Below are 18,776 nucleotides of genomic sequence, written 5' to 3'. Positions count from 1 at the left end.
TTTGTAAAAAGAAAAAATGAAATGTCCTTCATTGAGTGAATGTAAAGTCAAAAACACCTACAATGTCCTTCATTGAGTGAATATATTACCATCTTCCAATAAAACACCAACAAGGAGATGGCAAAAATATATGGAAAAAAGAGGGGGCCAAATCAAGGGTTTTATAAATTGCAAGACTTCTCATCCTGGGGCTTAGGGGCCGGTAGATGGGACACCGGCATGTCCTTGTAGATTTTAAGAAGGGAATGAAGTACGTAAAATATCGTTGCGGAATCCATCATTGATGGCCAAACCAATGGTTTTCACCTTGAAGAACATGAATTGGTTCTCGAAGACGAGTGAGTATCCTCAGGGTCAGATCCCACATATATGCCAAGTTACCCAATAAAATGTGACCCACAGGACACTAGCACCCAGACATTTATTTGAAGAGGAATGAGGCGCCGTGGGGAGACCCTTGTACCCGGGCCGGAGCTAGAGAGGAGAGACCTCACCTTTGTCGGTACTCCTTACTAGGCATGGCAAGACAAAATGAGATGTGATGGCGTCATGTGAGCAGAAACCCCAATTTTATCTCCGGAGCCATATACAAACAACCAAGAGAAGTACAATGAGACATGACTTGTGGGTTTGTGGTGTGAATTCCAGGGAAGATTTATTGTGCAACACCGCGCCTTTCCCTCTGGCAGTTGGGAAGCATATGGTTTGTAGCTACAATTCCCTTTCAGTGTCAATTGAGAAGATATCTATTAGTGATCTTATGGCTTGAGGTGCTACCGTGCTCCCAGGTCATGGTGCCACAGCTAAAATGTTTCAAAAAGGTCATGTAGATTGGCACAACATATATCAATCATGCAGATTCAGTTCCGATTTGATTCACATGTTGGAAACAAGGAACAAAAATCCAGCTATGAATAGTATCATATTGAAATTCTGCTATAATACTAGTATACTTTTACCGGTTAATTGAGCTCGTTTTTCTTTTTTTCCTAGGCAAAGCCCAAGTGTACATATCCCTCGGCCAAACCTTGTTATTTCACTCCTAATTGGATAGGCAGTGCTCCTATGCCAATGTTTTGAAAAAAAAAGAGCACTCTGGGTTTCGGATTATGGGTTATTTACTAAAGTTTGCCTTTTGTTTCTTGGCGTATGAGATGAGTTGGAAGTTTGTAACAACATATATATACTTGTTGCCAGAGCCAGACTACTTTTTTTGGGGAAATTTTCTGTTGATTTTGTTACACTGCCTTTGCTTGGACCACGGTAGCACTAGATATGCTCTCCTTGTGCATATGATAAACTGGCAACTACACATCCCTTTACAGGGACATGTTCAATTTTACTGGATACAATTTGTATATGCTTTCAGAATCCAAATTCGCATACTAGTTTTTCCCTAAGAAGCAGAAGACAACCATGCAAGAGCTAAACAATTTGTTCCCGGTCAAAAAGCTACTTCCTCCGTTCACTATTATAAGATGTTCAAACTTTCTTCTAATTCAGATGTATATAGACGCATCTTCACTCATTTCAGTCCATATATAGTTTATATTAAAATATAAGAAACATCTTATATTTGCAAACAGAGGGAGTAGTATATATAGCTTAAAGCTAGAGCTTCACTTGAGTTGAAAAATAAATTAACATACATTTTTCCACAAATTATGGGGGTGTTTGTTTTCAGGGACTTTTTGGTGTAGGGATTAGAAAAAGTTCCCCTCTTAGAGACTTTTTAACCAAACAGGAGGGACTATTAGGGACTAAAAGTTGCTTTTGGAACTAAATGAAGAAGACTCTAAGGAGAGTCTTTTTTTGGGACTTTTTGAGACTTTTCCAACAATGCCCCACCCTGCACCCATTGCCCCGCTGCCCCATGGTGTTGTTTGGTTGTTATTTTTCTGTATACTAGGGGTAACATGGTCATTTAATAACCTCTAGGGAGGGACTAGAGACTTTTTAGTCCCTGAAAACAAACAAGGAGGGATTTTTTAGGGACTAGGGACTTTTTAGTTGGGACTAGAAAGTCCTAGGAATTATGAACCAAACAGCGCCTATGCTTTTCAACAAATTACATAGCTAGCAACAAGGGCCCACACTTTGTAGGAAACATATTGGAAGCATTAATTGCTACACTCATGGATACACGTACACTACTAGTAGTTGGCAGATAAGTTCGTCGATCTGCTGCAGCTGCAGCTGCAGCTGCACGTACGCACGCCCTTGTTGCCTCACGCTTACTAGGTGAGCAAGTCGATGCCCGCCGACACCAGGGACTCGGCGACGACCAGGTTGGCCGCCTCCGACGGGTGCACGCCGTCGAAGTACACGTAGCTGCTGGCGTTCCGGCACATCCCGGCCGCCGTCGCCGGGTCGCAGAGGTAGACCCTCGTCCCGGCCTTCCCCGTCCGGCAGCACGTCCTCCTCGCCTCCGCGAAGCCCTGCGCCGCGGGCCTCTCCGAGAGGTCCCGGAGCGGCGTGTAGACGTCGAAGACGGCCACCTTGAGGCCCGCGTGCCGCCTCAGCAGCGCCCCCACGGTGGCGTTCAGCTTCCGGTTGAAGGTCTCCGCGTCGCGGTTGAGCCTCGGCAGGCACCCGCCGCCGCTCCGGCCCTTGCCGTACAGCCTGATCGTCGCCGGCAGGCACCCCAGCGGCGGCATCGTCGTCACGCCGATCCGCCGCGCCCCCAGCCTGTACAGCTCCTGCAATATGTCCAAACCCACAACAAGGTCACATAAGGTACATATATGATGAGCAGGCGAGGCGAGGTGAGGCTGGCGATGTCGGTGAGTCGGAGTACTGACGCTGGCGAAGCCGGAGAAGATGCCGACGAGGAGGTCGCAGTAGCGGTCGACGTCGTAGCGGGCGGACAGGGAGGCGTTGTGGTAGTAGTTCTGGATGAAGTCGCCGGTGCCGGTGCTGACGACGTACAGCGCCTCGGCGAGGATGGTGCGCGCCTGCCGCCGCCCGGCCACCGCCGCCAGCTTGGACCTGTACTCCTTGTAGTACTTGAGCTGCTGCGACAGCGTGATTGCATCCTACAAATAAATACGTACGCACAGCTGATAACTATTAAAAAAAAACCGTGTTCCCCACTGACATGTCTCCATCTCGTGTAGTCCAAAACAAGCTGCTTCTGAAGATGTGGCCGTTGTATACTTACATACATGGCCGCCGTGTCGTCGGAGTAGCTGGACGCGGCGGAGCCGAAGTTGGCGCCGGTGAGGAGGTTCTTCCCCGACGCCAGCGGGCTCAGGTACGGCGGCGCGTAGCCCTCAAAGCCGAGTGTTTCAGCTGCACCAACATGTTACACACTAAGGGTGACAGTTGCAGGATATATACGCATGACTGTGCATGTAAGGACATGGTACCGGTGATGTCGGTGACGATCTTGCCGTCGGAGAACCTGCCGGTGGCCCGGTGGCGCCGGAAGTTCTCCCCGTACGGCGCGTAGTTGGCCTTGAAGACGGCGCCGGGCAGGTAGTTGTTGTTGCCGACGTCGATGGTCGAGTCGCCGAACGAGATCACCGCCGGCACCACCTGCCCGCGGACGCCGCAGGAGAGGAGCAGAGGCAGTGCCACCAGCACAAGCCTCCGTTGCATCGCCGGTGAGCTCTTGTACGACGACATGCTCTTAGATTTCCGTACGTGCACCGCGCGTAGCCAAACACCGAGCCGATGGCACCGTATATATAGAGCTAGCCATACGTGGAAAAGTCCGTATCTCTATTGCTGGTACTATGTTTTTGTTCTAAAGAAAAATGCACAAAACAGGGTGGATACACTCGTATGCTCGTGTAATTTTTAAAACTTATAAAGATGACCGCTTACGAAACACTGCAAGAATCACAAATGGTTATGTATACAGTATTATCATGCAAGTCCAGACCGTGCGTGAGCGTGACCCTTAAGGAGCTGCGTTCGCTTCAAGGACGCCTGGCATACATCAGGCGATTCATAGCCAATTTTGCAGGAAGAATCCAACCTTTTACAAGAAAAACCAAAAAAGACATTCCATTCTTTTGGGACGGTGTAAATCAAAATACCATAAATTTGGTTCATACTTGTCCTAGACCATTGACTACTCTATCCATAGTGTCAGGTGGACAGCTATCCAAATTATATTTTAAGACGCCCTAGCCAGCCGCCGTCTACCCAAAAAGCTAGGGTTCTTCTGCCTCCCGCCGGCGCCGGCGCCGATCCGTCCCGTCTCCCGTGGCCTTAGGGTCACGGGGGCGGAGTAGATCCCGGCCCTTGCCGGTGGGAGGGCTCCGTTTTTAGATTTTTTTGAGGTTTATTAGGGTTTGTGTCCTACTCAGGGAGGCGAGACGGCGGCGACTCCCTGAAGAGGGAATAAAGGTCTCCCCGCATAGCCCCCGTTCCGGTGATGCGTCTAGCATCGTCGGTGGGTATGTGGAGGTGTGTCTCCGGTGGATCTGTCTTTGGTGGATTTGCTCGGATCTATTCGTCGTTCGTCCTTGTTCGTGCGTCTTCAGGTTGGATCCTTCTTATCTACACTCTTCATCGGCGGTGGTTGCTGTTCTCGAAGATGAATAGATCGGAAGTTTATCCCGCAAAAAAAATATATTATATTTTTCCATATTGGGTGTTTTTATTGCAGTAATGTTATTGCGCTGCGACAAATCGAATGTTTTTTTATGATAGCCGCGGTGAAGGTAATATATTTAGTTAGCAAGTACGGCAAATCCTGATAAAAAAACTAAGCTGATGCCGGTTTGACATGCTTGGTAACTAAACCTGCCGTCTTATCTTATTTCGAAAATGCTGCTCCTACTAAATTCCTAGTACGAACAATCTGTGCACTAGTATATTTCTGATCGTAAATACCCTATCTATATAGCTAACCGTCATTAGACTGAATACGTAAATTTTTTGTAAAAACTTTACGTAGGAATAGCACTGCTCATTTTATTTTGTTTCGTCTTCCCTGGCCGATGGAGTGGAAGGTGTCAGACACGCACGCGTGCATGCATGAAGCAGATCTAGCTTAGCTTTGCTCGCGGTTGGCTGGCTAGCTTGCCGCAATTTTGTTGGGACCGTCTGATCAAACGTTGGAGTGTGATGCATGCGGCCGAGCTGTGCCGACGTGACGCACGTTTACGACCCAGTAGCTTCACCCGCTTAAATACACGTACCATTTCTACACAGCCTACTTGTTTCCTTCGCCTTCAGCTTCAAATATTCATTTCTCTATAACATGCTAAGATCGAAGTCGCTTGCGTATACATCCATACACTCATCGTAATAAACGCACGCACGTACACCTTACTCTTATAAGCGCTCCCGAGAGAATGAGCTAGCACAACTATCTTGAGATTGATGAAGTCATCACAAGCGTCATCTTGAGATTGATGAAGTCATCACAAGGGCCTTGTAGTCAGTCGGGAACGTCTCTTTCCGCTGAAGGAACAGCGGCGAAAAGATTAAAAATATGAGCATCAATGTCAAGTTTAGAATTTGAATCCTGATGGGTCACCACAAAAAGAATAAACATAACCATCTAACCACAGGTAACTCGAGCGGCGGCCCAGCTCGTGATGATGGAATATTTTGATGTTGTACTCCCTCCATATCAAAATTAAATATAAGACGTTTTTTAGGCTAAACAAAAACATGTTATATTTTAGTACAGATGTCGTAGCATTATTTCAGATTGGTTGGTACTGTATTGTTTATGAGAAACTCTCCTTGCAAGTATTGAATGCGACTATTAATTAACCTCAGATATCTTACAATTTGTGCACCACAAACTTTTCAATGCTCTCTTGTGATTAATTGTCAGGTAGACACAGGTCTAGATCTCCTGGGGCGCACTGTTGATGGTGTCATACTCAGACATGATGAATGGAGCTCGCAGTTGGCCGTAATTCAAGACCCGCCGTGCGAGCCGTGCCGACGCAACGGAAGTGCATAAATTATGCAGCTCTGCCCAGTTAATTAATGACACTCAACTGTGAACTATTCCAACATCGATCAAGTGTATACAAAAATTATTAACATTCACAATACCATTAAAATCATCGTTATACTCCCTCCGGTCCTTTTTACTTTGCATATTAGATTTCTTAGAAGTCAAACCATTTGATGTTTAACCATTTGATGCATATCGACGGTGCATTCAATATGAATGACATATATCTTTGATGTTCTAATTCAGTTATGATTTCGATGCACATGTTCTTCAGCATATTCCTTGGAGATTTTGTGCTTTGCTTTACATCAACCCTTCCTTACTGTGTATATACCCCAAGTAATACACTAGCAATATCTATTTTATATATGGTTTTCATATTTTCCTTGAGTTTGAGAAGGCATTCTCCTGATAAAATCCTGGGCAATGGCATTTCCAATGACTAGCAGGAATGTATCTTTAGTCTTTCAGTTTAGATGCTTTCCATATTTTCTGAATTTCTTAACTGAAGAAACCAATCCGACCTCGAGACATGTTACATTTGCCTGTATTTCTCTCTGCTGTAATATTAGCCGAGGAAGCGAACCAAATGCCTCCATGTGAAATACAGGCAAGTTCCCGGCAAGGCTGGAAATCACCAGGACGCAAACCAAGCTAGCCCTGCATCAATCCCTCTTTTATTATCTCTATGTATCTTCATATAAAGTGGGTGTTCACATGGTCATTTTACAGAATGGGTAAAAATGGTAGGTTGCTAGAAGCATAACTTGTGACTGAATGCCTTAAGAAGTTCTTTTTATTTTACATAAAATCTGATCCAAGAGTTGTTGTATCTTTACGGCGCTCGAGCATGTTAGTTTATTGCAGAGGAAGTGCGTGCTGCAAGTGAGGCAGGAGCTTTCTGTGCCATCTTTGTGGGAACACTGCCAAAAATGTACCGTGGTAATTCTCTTATCTATGGCTTCTATCACTTGCATTATTCTGGTTTATTTCTTTTTGATGTTGCTTGGTACTGTGTGAGCATAGCCTAGCGTACTAATTCATCTTATTGGTAGTGTTTCAGTTCTATGGATGAATCTGCTTGAATTACTGGAATCAAATTCCCTCTGTCACTAGTAGAAAAATGACCTATTGTCCCGGTTGGTAAGGGCCTTTTGTCCCGGTTTTTGAACCGTGACTAAAGGGTCGTTACTAATGCCCTAACCCTTTAGTCCCGGTTCTTACACGAACCGGGACAGATGGGCCTCCACGTGGCCGGTGCGGCGAGCCCAGACAGGAGGGCCTTTGGTCCCGGTTGGTGGCACTAACCGGGACCAATAGGCATCCACGCGTCAGCATTTCAATGGCTGGGGTTTTTGTTTTTTGTTTTGAAGGGGGGTTGGGGGTTTTGGGGGGTTAATTTAGGTGTTTCATATATTGTGTTAGCTAGCTAATTAATAGAGAGAAGTGTCCTCTCTTATCTCCGTGCTTGGTCGACGCTACGTACTATATACGTATGGAGAGGACTAGACACGCTAGCTAGTAATCAAATGAAGGAAACAGAAGATCGTCATCAACATATGCATACAGAGAGAAGTGATATCGACCACCTCTCCTTCTCCGAGAGATTGGTCGAACAACAAGTTCTCGTATATCTATCCGACACTACCGGCTACATATATACAATAATTATCTCTTACAATATAATCTTCTAATTAAATTGTCAGAACACAGGGTCCACATAGTATTCTCCGTTTTCAGCGATCACGTGGTCAAGGAAGAATGCCGCCAATTCCTCTTGAATTGCTCGCATACGATCTGGTGCTAGTAGTTCATCCCGCATCGGAAAGATCTAATTTGAAGAAGGGGTCAATACATATATATATATATATATATATATATATATATATATATATATATATATATATGAATAAATGAAACTCAACACAAATGATGGTAATAAAATAAAATTGTGAATATTATTGCTTACGCACTTCATATTGTTCGTCAGAGTAGCCCCGCTCACAGGTCATGTAGCGGATGGACTCGCAAACGTAATATCCACAGTAATTATTCCCGGGTTCCTGCCACAACCACTTTACAAGAAATAGAGGTCAATCAAACTGATAAGCAAGCATGCTAAATGGTATTGATGAAACTAGCGCTTGAATCACTAGGAGATGCGCGGAACATGCTACTATAGTACTTACTTTCGGGTGTTTAAATTGCAGCTTCTTCGGCAGTCCCGGAGCTTTTTTGGTGAATTTTCTCCAAACCCTGCCAGACAAAGAAAACAATTACTTGATATCAGGAAATGAACAAAGTTGCTGATATGATGGATAATGATCGATTTAACTTACTTCTCGAGCATTGAGTCATGTCCGCATAGTCCTGGGGATCTTTTCGTCTCGAGTCTAAGACGGTTACTACTCCCTGCTCAAGCTTAATCTCTAGGAGAATATAGTGGAAGTTGCGCACGCATGCATAAGTCATCAATTACATTACTATAACCTGGACTAATAAGGGAAACCGAATATGCACAAGACAGTAACACTCACTTGAAGTTGTAAGAAAAGAGTATTATATCTTTGTTTTCATTTATTATCAACGATCGTAGCAAGTTGGCCTCGGTATTTTCGGCATGATATTTAACCTGAGTTGCATCTATGAGATTTGTGTTAATGAACCCAATATCACCGATTTGTCTTTTCTTCAATTCGGCGATCTTCAATCTGCATAATATAGTGAGAATAATTATAAATACATGTAATGAAAGAGCTGACCTATATAGAGAGACTTAATGATAGAAGTAGTACTACTTACAGACAGTAGCAAGTGATCGTTGATTTATCGAGGGCCTTTTGATTGAAAAACTGGAAGAACTCCTCAAATGGAACATTCAACAGTTCAATTCCAACGAGGTCATGCTCCGGTTTAACTCTCAGCGTCAAAGTATCCCTCCCCTCATACTCTCTGCAGGTTTTCATGTATCACTCATGTAATCTTCGCATCATCGTTGTTAGAGATCTTTCATCTTTGATGAGAGGCTTCCTGTAATGGTATTTGTGTTCGTCCACCTCCAAGATATCATAATGTACATCGTCGGGCAGGTAATCTCCAAGATTGCTATAACCGGGCACCATCCTCGGATCATTAGCGACGATGTCGCTAGACACCTTGAGCGGGGGGCACGATTGGTTCGCTTATTCGCCGAGCTGGGCAATTTTTTCCCCAGCTCGTCGTTCTTTTAACCTTTGATCACTAACAGTACTTCCCGACTGCTCCGCTTCGACAAATGTCTTTGCAATAATGCGCTCATAGTTGCCTCTCGGCGGAGACTTTGGTGGTTTTGTCAGGGCAGCCAGAGTGCGCTTCGCTTTCACCGGATCTACCTTCTCCTCCGGAGGTGGATGTTTATTTGCTTTCACCCCTTCAAAGAAGTTCGTCACTTCGGCTCGCACGATCTTCGTGGTTTCCTCCTCGGTCCTCTCGTATGGTAACTTCTTTGGAGCCTTCAGAGAAGGACCGAATCTGTTGCCTCCCGCCTCTGGCTCTACTGCTAGACGCCGGCAGAGCAGACGGAGCGGTTGCGGCTGTCTTCTTTCCTTGCTTACGAGGCGGAGGAGAAGGACTACGACTCGCCGGAGCAGCCGGAGCGGCGGCGGGTCTCTTCCGCCCTTGCTGACGAGGCGGAGAAGGAGGAGGCTGGCTGCTCTGGCGCGCCGGCGCAGGCAGAGAAGGAGGCAGAGTGCCGCCACGCGCCGGAGAAGGAGGCTGAGTGCCCTGATCACTCGCCGGAGGAGGAGGCGGAGTGCCGCCACGCGCCGGAGAAGGAGACTGAGTGCCCTGATCACTCGCCGGAGGAGGAGGCAGAGGAGGAGGCGGAGTGCCCTTACTCGCTGGAGGCGTCCAGTTCGGAAGGTTGATGAGCTCCTTCCGCCATAGGCATGGAGTCTTCAGAGCAGAACCCAGCCGAGTCTCCCCTTCACCGGTAGGGTGGTCAAGCCGGAGGTCCTCAAATCCCTCCATTATTTCATCCACCATCACCCTAGCATATCCTTCTGGAATCGGCCGGCAGTGGTAGGTTGCGCCGTGTTCAGGAGGTAAAACAGAGCCAACAGCCGCCTTGACTTTGAAGTTCTGCCATTGCGTCATAAGGTGGCAATATTGAGACTCCGTGATAGCATCCACGGGGTAGCTAGTAGGAGCCGTCAAGACATGCTCCGGCTGAAGCAGCTCGGTGGAAGCCACGCTGCTTCTCCGCTGAGATGGCGGGGTAGCTTCGGGGGTAGTTTCGGCATGTCGATTGCCGTCTCGTTCCTCTAGCGCTTGAACCCTTTCGTGCAGCTTCTGAATTTGGGTCTGCTCCACTTTTTTCCTCCTCTCCTAGCTTTTGTAACCGCTTGCGTCCGGAAAACCAGCCTTCCACGGAACGGAGCCTGGCGTGCCTCGTGTCCGTCCAGGGTGCTCAGGATTCCCGAGGGCCATTGTGAGCTCGTCGTTCTCTATGTCTGGAACGAACGTCCCTTCCTGCGCTGCATCGATATACTGCTGAAGCCTCTTGACTGGTATTCTCAAAAGCTCGTCCGTCCAAACGCACCTCCCTGATACAGGGTCCAATTTTCCGTCAGCCCCGAAGAACCAAGTCCGGCAACGGTCTGGCCAGTTCATTGTCTGTGGTTCGATCCCTTTATCAAGCAGATCATTCTCAGCCTTGGCCCACTTAGGCCGGGCTTTGAGGTAGCCACCTGACCCCATGCGATGGTGAAGCTTCTTCTTCGCAGCATTCTTCTTGTTTGTCGCTGACATCTTACTCTTTTCCGATGTCTTGTGGGCCACAAATGTGGGCCAGTGATCTCTGATCTTCTCATACCAGCCGATGAATTCTGGTGTCTCTTCTTTGTCGACAAACGTTTTAAGCTCATTCTTCCACCTCCTGAATAGGTCTGCCATCTTCTTAAGAGCATGAGACTTGATTAATTGCTCTTTAACTGGCTTCTCCGGATCCTCCTCTGGCAGTAGGGTGAAATTTGCCTTCAGCTCAGTCCAAAGATCATCTTTCTGCATATCATTGACATAAGACACCTCAGGGTCTTCCTTCTTAGGCTTATACCATTGATGGATGCTGATCGGGATCTTGTCCCTAACTAGAACCCCGCACTGAGCAGCAAATGCATCCTTTGTCCGGATGGGTTCAATCGGTTGGCCGTCGCGCGCGATTGCTGTGATCTCAAACCTTTCATCCGAGCGCAACTTTCTCTTCGGGCCTCGTCTCTTTACCGAAGTTGTGCTCGATCCGGAGGGCTAGAAAAAAGAAGAAAGACGAGTGTTAATTAATATGTGTACATACCAAAACAATGAATGCATCAATTAGCTAGTCAGCACATGCTTAACTAATATATTTACCTGGCCGGACTCTGTTCGGTCACCGGAGCCGTCACCACGGGCTCCTTCTTGCACCAGCATTGGGTCACCGGAGCCATCATAATCATGTCTTTCCTCCTCCACTCTTCGATCACCGTAGCCTGCTTCTTCACCCTGTTCTTCCAGACCATCATTGTCGTTAAGATACGACAAGATATCACCTCCGGCTAAGATTATGTCCCCCAACACCTCTTCTGCTTGCTCGTCTCGTCCGTGCTCCATTGTTTCTGCAAATATTACAACATGGCAATTATTACACAAACATGACAGCAGGTGGATATATTAGTGCAAACGTAGACCTACCTTATTCCGGGTTTGGGGTGGCCTCGGCAACGCTTCAAGGGTAGGGGCGTGGCGGGAGGGGGTAGGAGACCGACATCTTTTTTTCTAGGGTTTGGGTGTCCTCGAGAGTTTTGGTCGAGCGAGAGGGCCGGGGGGTGCTCCCGTGGTATAAGTTATCACGGTCGAGAGGGGGTATAAATATCGACCGTCCATCATGTCGAAGTTATCTGGGAGGGAGTTATATATATCGACAACGACGACATACATACATGGAAAAATAATGTTATCGGGGAGGGGGTATATCGACAACGACATACCCGATAAAAAAATAAGAAGACGAAGAAGAAATAAAAAGAGTAGAAGAAGAAAGGAATAGAGGAGAAGATCGAAGAAAAAAAGAAGAAAAAGAAGAGAAGATCGAAGAAAAAAATAGATATATCTATTTTATCTATTTCTTCTTCTTCTCCTCTATTCCTTTCTTCTTCTCCTCTTCTTTTTCTTCTTTTTTCCTCTTCTTATTTATTTCTCCTCTTGTTCCTCTCCTCTTCTTCCTCTCCTCTTCTTCTCCTTTCTTCCTCTTCTTATTTTCGTTTTTCCTCTCCTTTTTCTTCTTCTTCCTTTCCTAGCTAGATACATAAAACTTTTCTAAAAATGTAACTTTTGCATATATAAAACTTTTCCTAACTCTTTTACAACAACAAAAATTACTCCAACTTCATGACAGTACCCACACTCCATTTCACCAAAAACCTTCTGATCCATAGTTCAAAATTTTCAAATTTCATTCAATTGAAATTTGAACCAGATTCAAATTCCTTGCTGAAAACCTATTCAAATTCCTTTCTAAAAATCTAACTTTTGCATATATGTATTTTTGAAACATCATTACAGTTGAAAAAATACATACATACATACAAAAAACATGTAAAAAATACATACATACATATATGAACATACTAAAAAATACATATATCTAAAAATATATTTAAAACATCATTACAGTCGGCGACGGCGAGGGCGCGAGCGACGTCGACGGGCGAGGGCGCGGCGACGGCGAGGGCGCGAGCGACGTCGACGGGCGAGGGCGCGGCGACGGCGAGGGCGCGGGGCAGGGGCGGCGCGCGTCGGGGCAGGGACGGCGCGCGGCGACGACGTCGGGCGAGGGCGCGGCGACGGCGAGGGCGCGGGCGACGGCGACGACGGGCGCGGGCGACGACGACGGGCGAGGGCGCGGGGCAGGGGCGGCGCGCGTCGGGGCAGGGACGGCGCGCGGTGACGACGTCGGGCGAGGGCGCGGCGACGGCGACGGCGGGGGCGGCGGGCGGCGTCGGGGCAGCCTGGCGGCGTCGATGTCGTCGAGGGGTCGTTAGGGGCAACTGCGAGATGAAGATGAAAATTTTCACAAGTGTTGGTTATATACCAAGAGCTTTGGTCCCGGTTCGTGGCACCAACCGGGACCAATGCACCCTTCAGTCCCGGTTGGTGCCACCAACCGGGACCAAAGGTCTCTTTTCAGCAGACCAAAGGGCGGGAAGCGGCGGCCTTTGGTCCCGGTTGATGGCACCCACCGGGACTAAAGGGGTGCATTGGTACCGGTTCGTGGCACCAACCGGGACCAATATACCCCTTTAGTCCCGGTTGGTGCCACCAACCGGGACCAAAGGACATGTGTTGCCCGTGTCGCGGCCAAAGTTTAGTCCCACCTCGCTAGTTGAGAGAGCTCGAGAGTGGTTTATAAGCGCTGCTGCGCCAACCCTCTCGAGCTCCTCTCCATTGCAGGCTTACGGGCCTAATCTTGCACTGCTATGCCTGTGGGCCTGCTGGGCCTTCTGCGGGCTTGAATCCTGGCCCATTGATGGGTTTCTAGTCGTATTCAGGCCGTGGTGGCCCAGTAGGCGGCATTTTTTATTTTTTCCCAGTTTTTTTGTTTTCTTTTTTGCTTTATTTATTTTATTTTGTTCTGCTTACAACAAAATACTTATTTATTTTATTTTATTTTATTTCTGATTACTTATTTATTTTACTTTATGATAATTCTTTTTGCTATTAAAGTTTCTATCGAAAAAAGTTTTTTATGAAAATTCTTTTTGCTTTAATGATTTTGAACAGAAAATCCTTCGATAATTTTAGTTGCATCAATTTTATATGATTTTAGTTTCAATAATACTAGAGGTTTCTTATAATGTTTTGAACAGAAAATACTTTGTTAATTTTAGTTTCATAAATTTTATTAAAGTTTATTTTATTTTTTTCTACTTATATATTTTAATAAAGTTTATATTATTTTGTTTCTAATTACTTATTTATTTTATTTGTTATTTTTCATGCATTTACTAATTATTTTGAGCTATAAGACCCTAAAATTGAAAAGCATTTCAAATGAACTCTGAAAAGGTTGAAAGTTGGCATGGTATCATCATTTCATCCACATAGCATCTGCAAGAAAGTTGAGAGGGTTACGGCAAAAATTAGATGCACTTCGTGTACAAAACTGACAATGGTATCATACTCGTCTGTTACAAAGTTGGCATGGTATCATCATAATAGTTGCGGGAGAAAGTCTTCACTTTTTCTTCGCTTGTGTCATTTGCTTATTGCGCCGTAATCATGGATAATTTTCATCGTTTATCAGGATGCTTGGGTCAGCCTTGACTTTGAAGGGAGGAATTTCATGAAACTTTTCATAATCTTCAGACATGTCTGTCTTGCCCTCCATTCCCACAATGTCCCTTTTTCCTGAAAGAACTATGTGGCGCTTTGGCTCATCGTATGATGTATTCGCTTCCTTATCTTTTCTTTTTCTCGGTCTGGTAGACATGTCCTTCACATAGATAACCTGTGCCACATCATTGGCTAGGACGAACGGTTCGTCAGTGTACCCAAGAGTGTTCAGATCCACTGTTGTCATTCCGTACTGTGGGTCTACCTGTACCCCGCCTCCTGACAGATTGACCCATTCCCACTTAAACAAAGGGACCTTAAAATCATGTCCGTAGTCAAGTTCTCATATGTCCATTATGTAACCATAATATGTGTCATTTCCCCTCTCGGTTGCTGCATCAAAGCGGACACCGCTGTTTTGGTTGGTGCTCTTTTGATCTTGGGCGATCGTGTAAAATGTATTCCCATTTATCTCGTATCCTTTGTAAGTCAATACAGTCGAAGATGGTCCCCTGGACAACGAGTACAACTCATCACAAACAGTGGTGTCACCTCTGAGACGTGTTTCCAACCAACTGCTGAAAGTCCTATGTGTTCACATGTAATCCAGTCGTCACACTGCTCCGGGTGTTTGAAGCGCAGACTGTTCTTGTGTTCATCGACATACGAGGTTACCAAGGTAGAGTTCTGTAGAACTGTGTAGTGTGCTTGAGACCAAGAATTCCCGTCCCTGCATATTATTGAGTCCGCTCCTAGCGTGCCTTTTCCAGTCTGTCTCCCCTCATACCGCGATTTAGGGAGACCTATCTTCTTAAGGCCAGGAATGAAGTCAACACAAAACCCAATAACATCCTCTGTTTGATGGCCCATGGAGATGCTTCCTTCTGGCCTAGCGCGGTTACAGACATATTTCTTTAGGACTCCCATAAACCTCTCAAAGAGGAACATATTGTGTAGAAATACGGGCCCCAGAATGACAATCTCGTCGACTAGATGAACTAGGACGTGCGTCATGATATTGAAGAAGGATGGTGGGAACACCAGCTCGAAACTGACAAGGCATTGTGCCACATCACTCCTTAGCCTTGGTATGATTTCTGGATCGATCACCTTCTGAGAGATTGCATTGAGGAATGCACATAGCTTCACAATGGCTAATCAGACATTTTCCGGTAGAAGCCCCCTCAATGCAACCGGAAGCAGTTGCGTCATAATCACGTGGCGGTCATGAGACTTTAGGTTCTGGAACTTTTTCTCTGGCATATTTATTATTCCCTTTATATTCGACGAGAAGCCAGTCGGGACCTTCATACTGAGCAGGCATTCAAAGAAGATTTCTTTCTCTTCTTTCGTAAGAGCATAGCTGGCAGGACCTTGATACTGCTTTGGAGGCATGCCGTCTTTTTCGTGCAAACATTGCAGGTCCTCCCGTGCCTCAGGTGTATCTTTTGTCTTCCCATACACGCCCAAGAAGCCTAGCAGGTTCACGCAAAGGTTCTTCATCATGTGCATCACGTCGATTGAAGAGCGGACCTCTAGGTCTTTCCAGTAGGGTAGGTCCTAAAATATAGATTTCTTCTTCCACATGGGTGCGTGTCCCTCAGCGTCATTCGGAACAGCTAGTCCGCCGGGACCCTTTCCAAAGATTACGTGTAAATCATTGACCATAGCAAGTACGTGATCACCGGTACGCATGGCGGGCTTCTTCCGGTGATCTGCCTCGCCTTTGAAATGCCTGCCTTTCTTTCGACATTGATGGTTGGTCGGAAGAAATCGACGATGGCCCAGGTACACATTCTTCCTGCATTTGTCCAGGTATATACTTTCAGTGTCATCTAAACAGTGCGTGCATGCGTGGTATCCCTTGTTTGTCTGTCCTGAAAGGTTACTGAGAGCGGGCCAATCGTTGATGGTTACAAACAGCAACGCGTGCAGGTTAAATTCCTCCTATTTGTGCTCATCCCACGTACGTACACCGTTTCCATTCCACAGCTGTAAAAGTTCTTCAACTGATGGCCTTAGGTACACATCAATGTCGTTGCCGGGTTGCTTAGGGCCTTGGATGAGAACTGGCATCATAATGAACTTCCGCTTCATGCACATCCAAGGAGGAAGGTTATACATACATAGAGTCACGGGCCAGGTGCTGTGATTGCTGCTCTGCTCCCCGAAAGGATTAATGCCATCCGTGCTTAAACCAAACCATACGTTCCTTGGGTCAGCTGCAAACTCAGCCCAGTACTTTCTCTCGATTTTTCTCCACTGCGACCCGTCAGCGGGTGCTCTCAACTTCTCGTCTTTCTTACGGTCCTCACTGTGCCGTCGCATCAACTTGGCATGCTCTTCGTTTCTGATCAGACGTTTCAACCGTGGTATTATAGGAGCATACCACATCACCTTCGCAGGAACCCTTTTCCTGGGGGGCTCGCCGTCAACATCACCAGGGTCATCTCGTCTGATCTTATACCGCAATGCACCGCATACTGGGCATGCGTTCAGATCCTTGTACGCACCGCGGTAGAGGATGCAGTCATTAGGGCATGCATGTATCTTCTGCACCTCCAATCCTAGAGGGCATACGACCTTCTTTGCTGCGTATGTACTGTCGGGCAATTCGTTATCCTTTGGAAGCTTCTTCTTCAATATTTTCAATAGCTTCTCAAATCCTTTGTCAGGCACAGCATTCTCTGCCTTCCACTGCAGCAATTCCAGTACGGTACCGAGCTTTGTGTTGCCATCTTCGCAATTGGGGTACAACCCTTTTTTGTGATCCTCTAACATGCGATCGAACTTCAGCTTCTCCTTTTGACTTTCGCATTGCGTCCTTGCATTGACAATGACCCGGCGGAGATCATCATCATCGGGCACTGGTTCCTCTTGATCTTCAACAGCTTCCCCCTTGCAGCATCATTGGGCACATCGTCTGGTTCCTCTTGATCTTCAGCAGCTTCCCCCGTTGCAGCATCACCGTATTCAGGGGCACATAGTTGTCATCGTCCTCTTCTTCGCCGTCTTCCATCACAACCCCTATTTCTCCGTGCCTCGTCCAAACATTATAGTGTGGCATGAAACCCTTGTAAAGCAGGTGGGTGTGAAGGATTTTCCGGTCAGAGTAAGACTTCGTATTCCCACATGTAGGGCATGGACAACACATAAAACCATTCTGCTTGTTTGCCTCAGCCACTTCGAGAAAATCATGCACGCCCTTAATGTACTCGGAGGTGTGTCTGTCACCGTACATCCATTGCCGGTTCATCTGCGTGCATTATATATAATTAAGTGTGTCAAAAACCATTACAGAACATTATGAATAGATAATTAAGTGACCAAATTAATAGAAGTTCATCATCACATTAAAACCAAAGTACATACATAGTTCTCATCTAACAACATATAGCTCTCCAGAGCATCTAATTAATTAAACCATACATTGAAACTATGTAAAACATTTCAATGCGAAAACAAATGCAATCATAATCGCAACCAAGGTAACAATTGATCCAACGGCATAATGATACCAAGCCTCGGTATGAATGGCAGATTTTCTAATCTTTCTAATCTTCAAGCGCATTGCATCCATCTTGATCTTGTGATCATCGACGACATCCGCAACATGCAACTCCAATATCATCTTCTCCTCCTCATTTATTTTTATTTTTTCCTTCAAGTAATTGTTTTCTTCGTCAACTAAATTTAACCTCTCGACAATAGGGTCGGTTGGAATTTCTGGTTCAACCACCTCCTAGATAAATAAAATCTATGTCACGTTGGTCGGCATATTTGTCATAAACAATAAATGAACCAAATAGTTATAAAAAGATAATATATACCACATCCGAATCATAGACAAGACGAGGGCCGACGGGGGCAGATACCAAAACCATCGCACTATGTAATAAGAAGGAATAATAAAAGTAACAAAATTAGACAAGTATCTATGTAAAGTAAGAATTTTTTTCTTTCAGAAAGAAGATAAGAACAAGAGGCTCACCACGGTGGTGCTGGCGACGAGATCGGCGCGGGCGATCGACGGCGGTGAAGACGGGGACGGGACGTGACGGACCGCTAAACCTAGACAAATCTCGGGGAAAATGGAGCTCGGAGGTCGAGTTTCGAGAAGAGAAAGATTAACTAGTGTGGCTCAGACATTTCATCAAACACCTCATGTGCATAGGAGGTGAGCTAGAGCACCCAAATGCCCTCCCCTCGCCGGCCAGAAAAAACAGAGCACTGTGGAGTGCTCTGCTGTGGTGATGGGTATATATAGGCAACTCATTTGTCCCGGTTCATGGTAGAAACCGGGACTAAAGCTCAGCCTTCTGTCCCGGTTCGAGCTACGAACCGGGACCAATGGTTGTGGGCCAGGAGCAAGGACCATTGGTCCCGGTTCGTGCCTAGAACCGGGACAAATGGGTCCATACGAACTGGGACCAATGCCCACGATGCCCCGGCCGGCCCCCTGGGCTCACGAACCGGGATGAATGCCCCCATGGGTCCCGGT

The 18,776-nt window shown here is 46.3% G+C and overlaps 1 protein-coding gene across 1 annotated transcript; it reads right to left on the bottom strand.

Annotated features, from left to right (window-relative positions):
* Positions 1–2,033: 2,033 nt before the first annotated feature.
* Positions 2,034–3,818, bottom strand: LOC109769984 (GDSL esterase/lipase APG). Its single transcript, XM_020328691.4, has 4 exons — positions 3,369–3,818; positions 3,161–3,291; positions 2,802–3,035; positions 2,034–2,699 (listed from the first exon to the last, which is right to left on the bottom strand). Exons 1-4 carry the CDS (start codon positions 3,625–3,627, stop codon positions 2,238–2,240), a joined length of 1,086 nt encoding a protein of 361 aa, XP_020184280.3. The 5' UTR covers positions 3,628–3,818; the 3' UTR covers positions 2,034–2,237.
* Between the last annotated feature and the right edge of the window lie 14,958 nt (positions 3,819–18,776).

The sequence above is a fragment of the Aegilops tauschii genome, chromosome 3 (assembly GCF_002575655.3).
Source record: "Aegilops tauschii subsp. strangulata cultivar AL8/78 chromosome 3, Aet v6.0, whole genome shotgun sequence".
Taxonomy (NCBI): domain Eukaryota; kingdom Viridiplantae; phylum Streptophyta; class Magnoliopsida; order Poales; family Poaceae; genus Aegilops; species Aegilops tauschii.
This window is presented reverse-complemented; position numbering and strand designations above follow the sequence as displayed.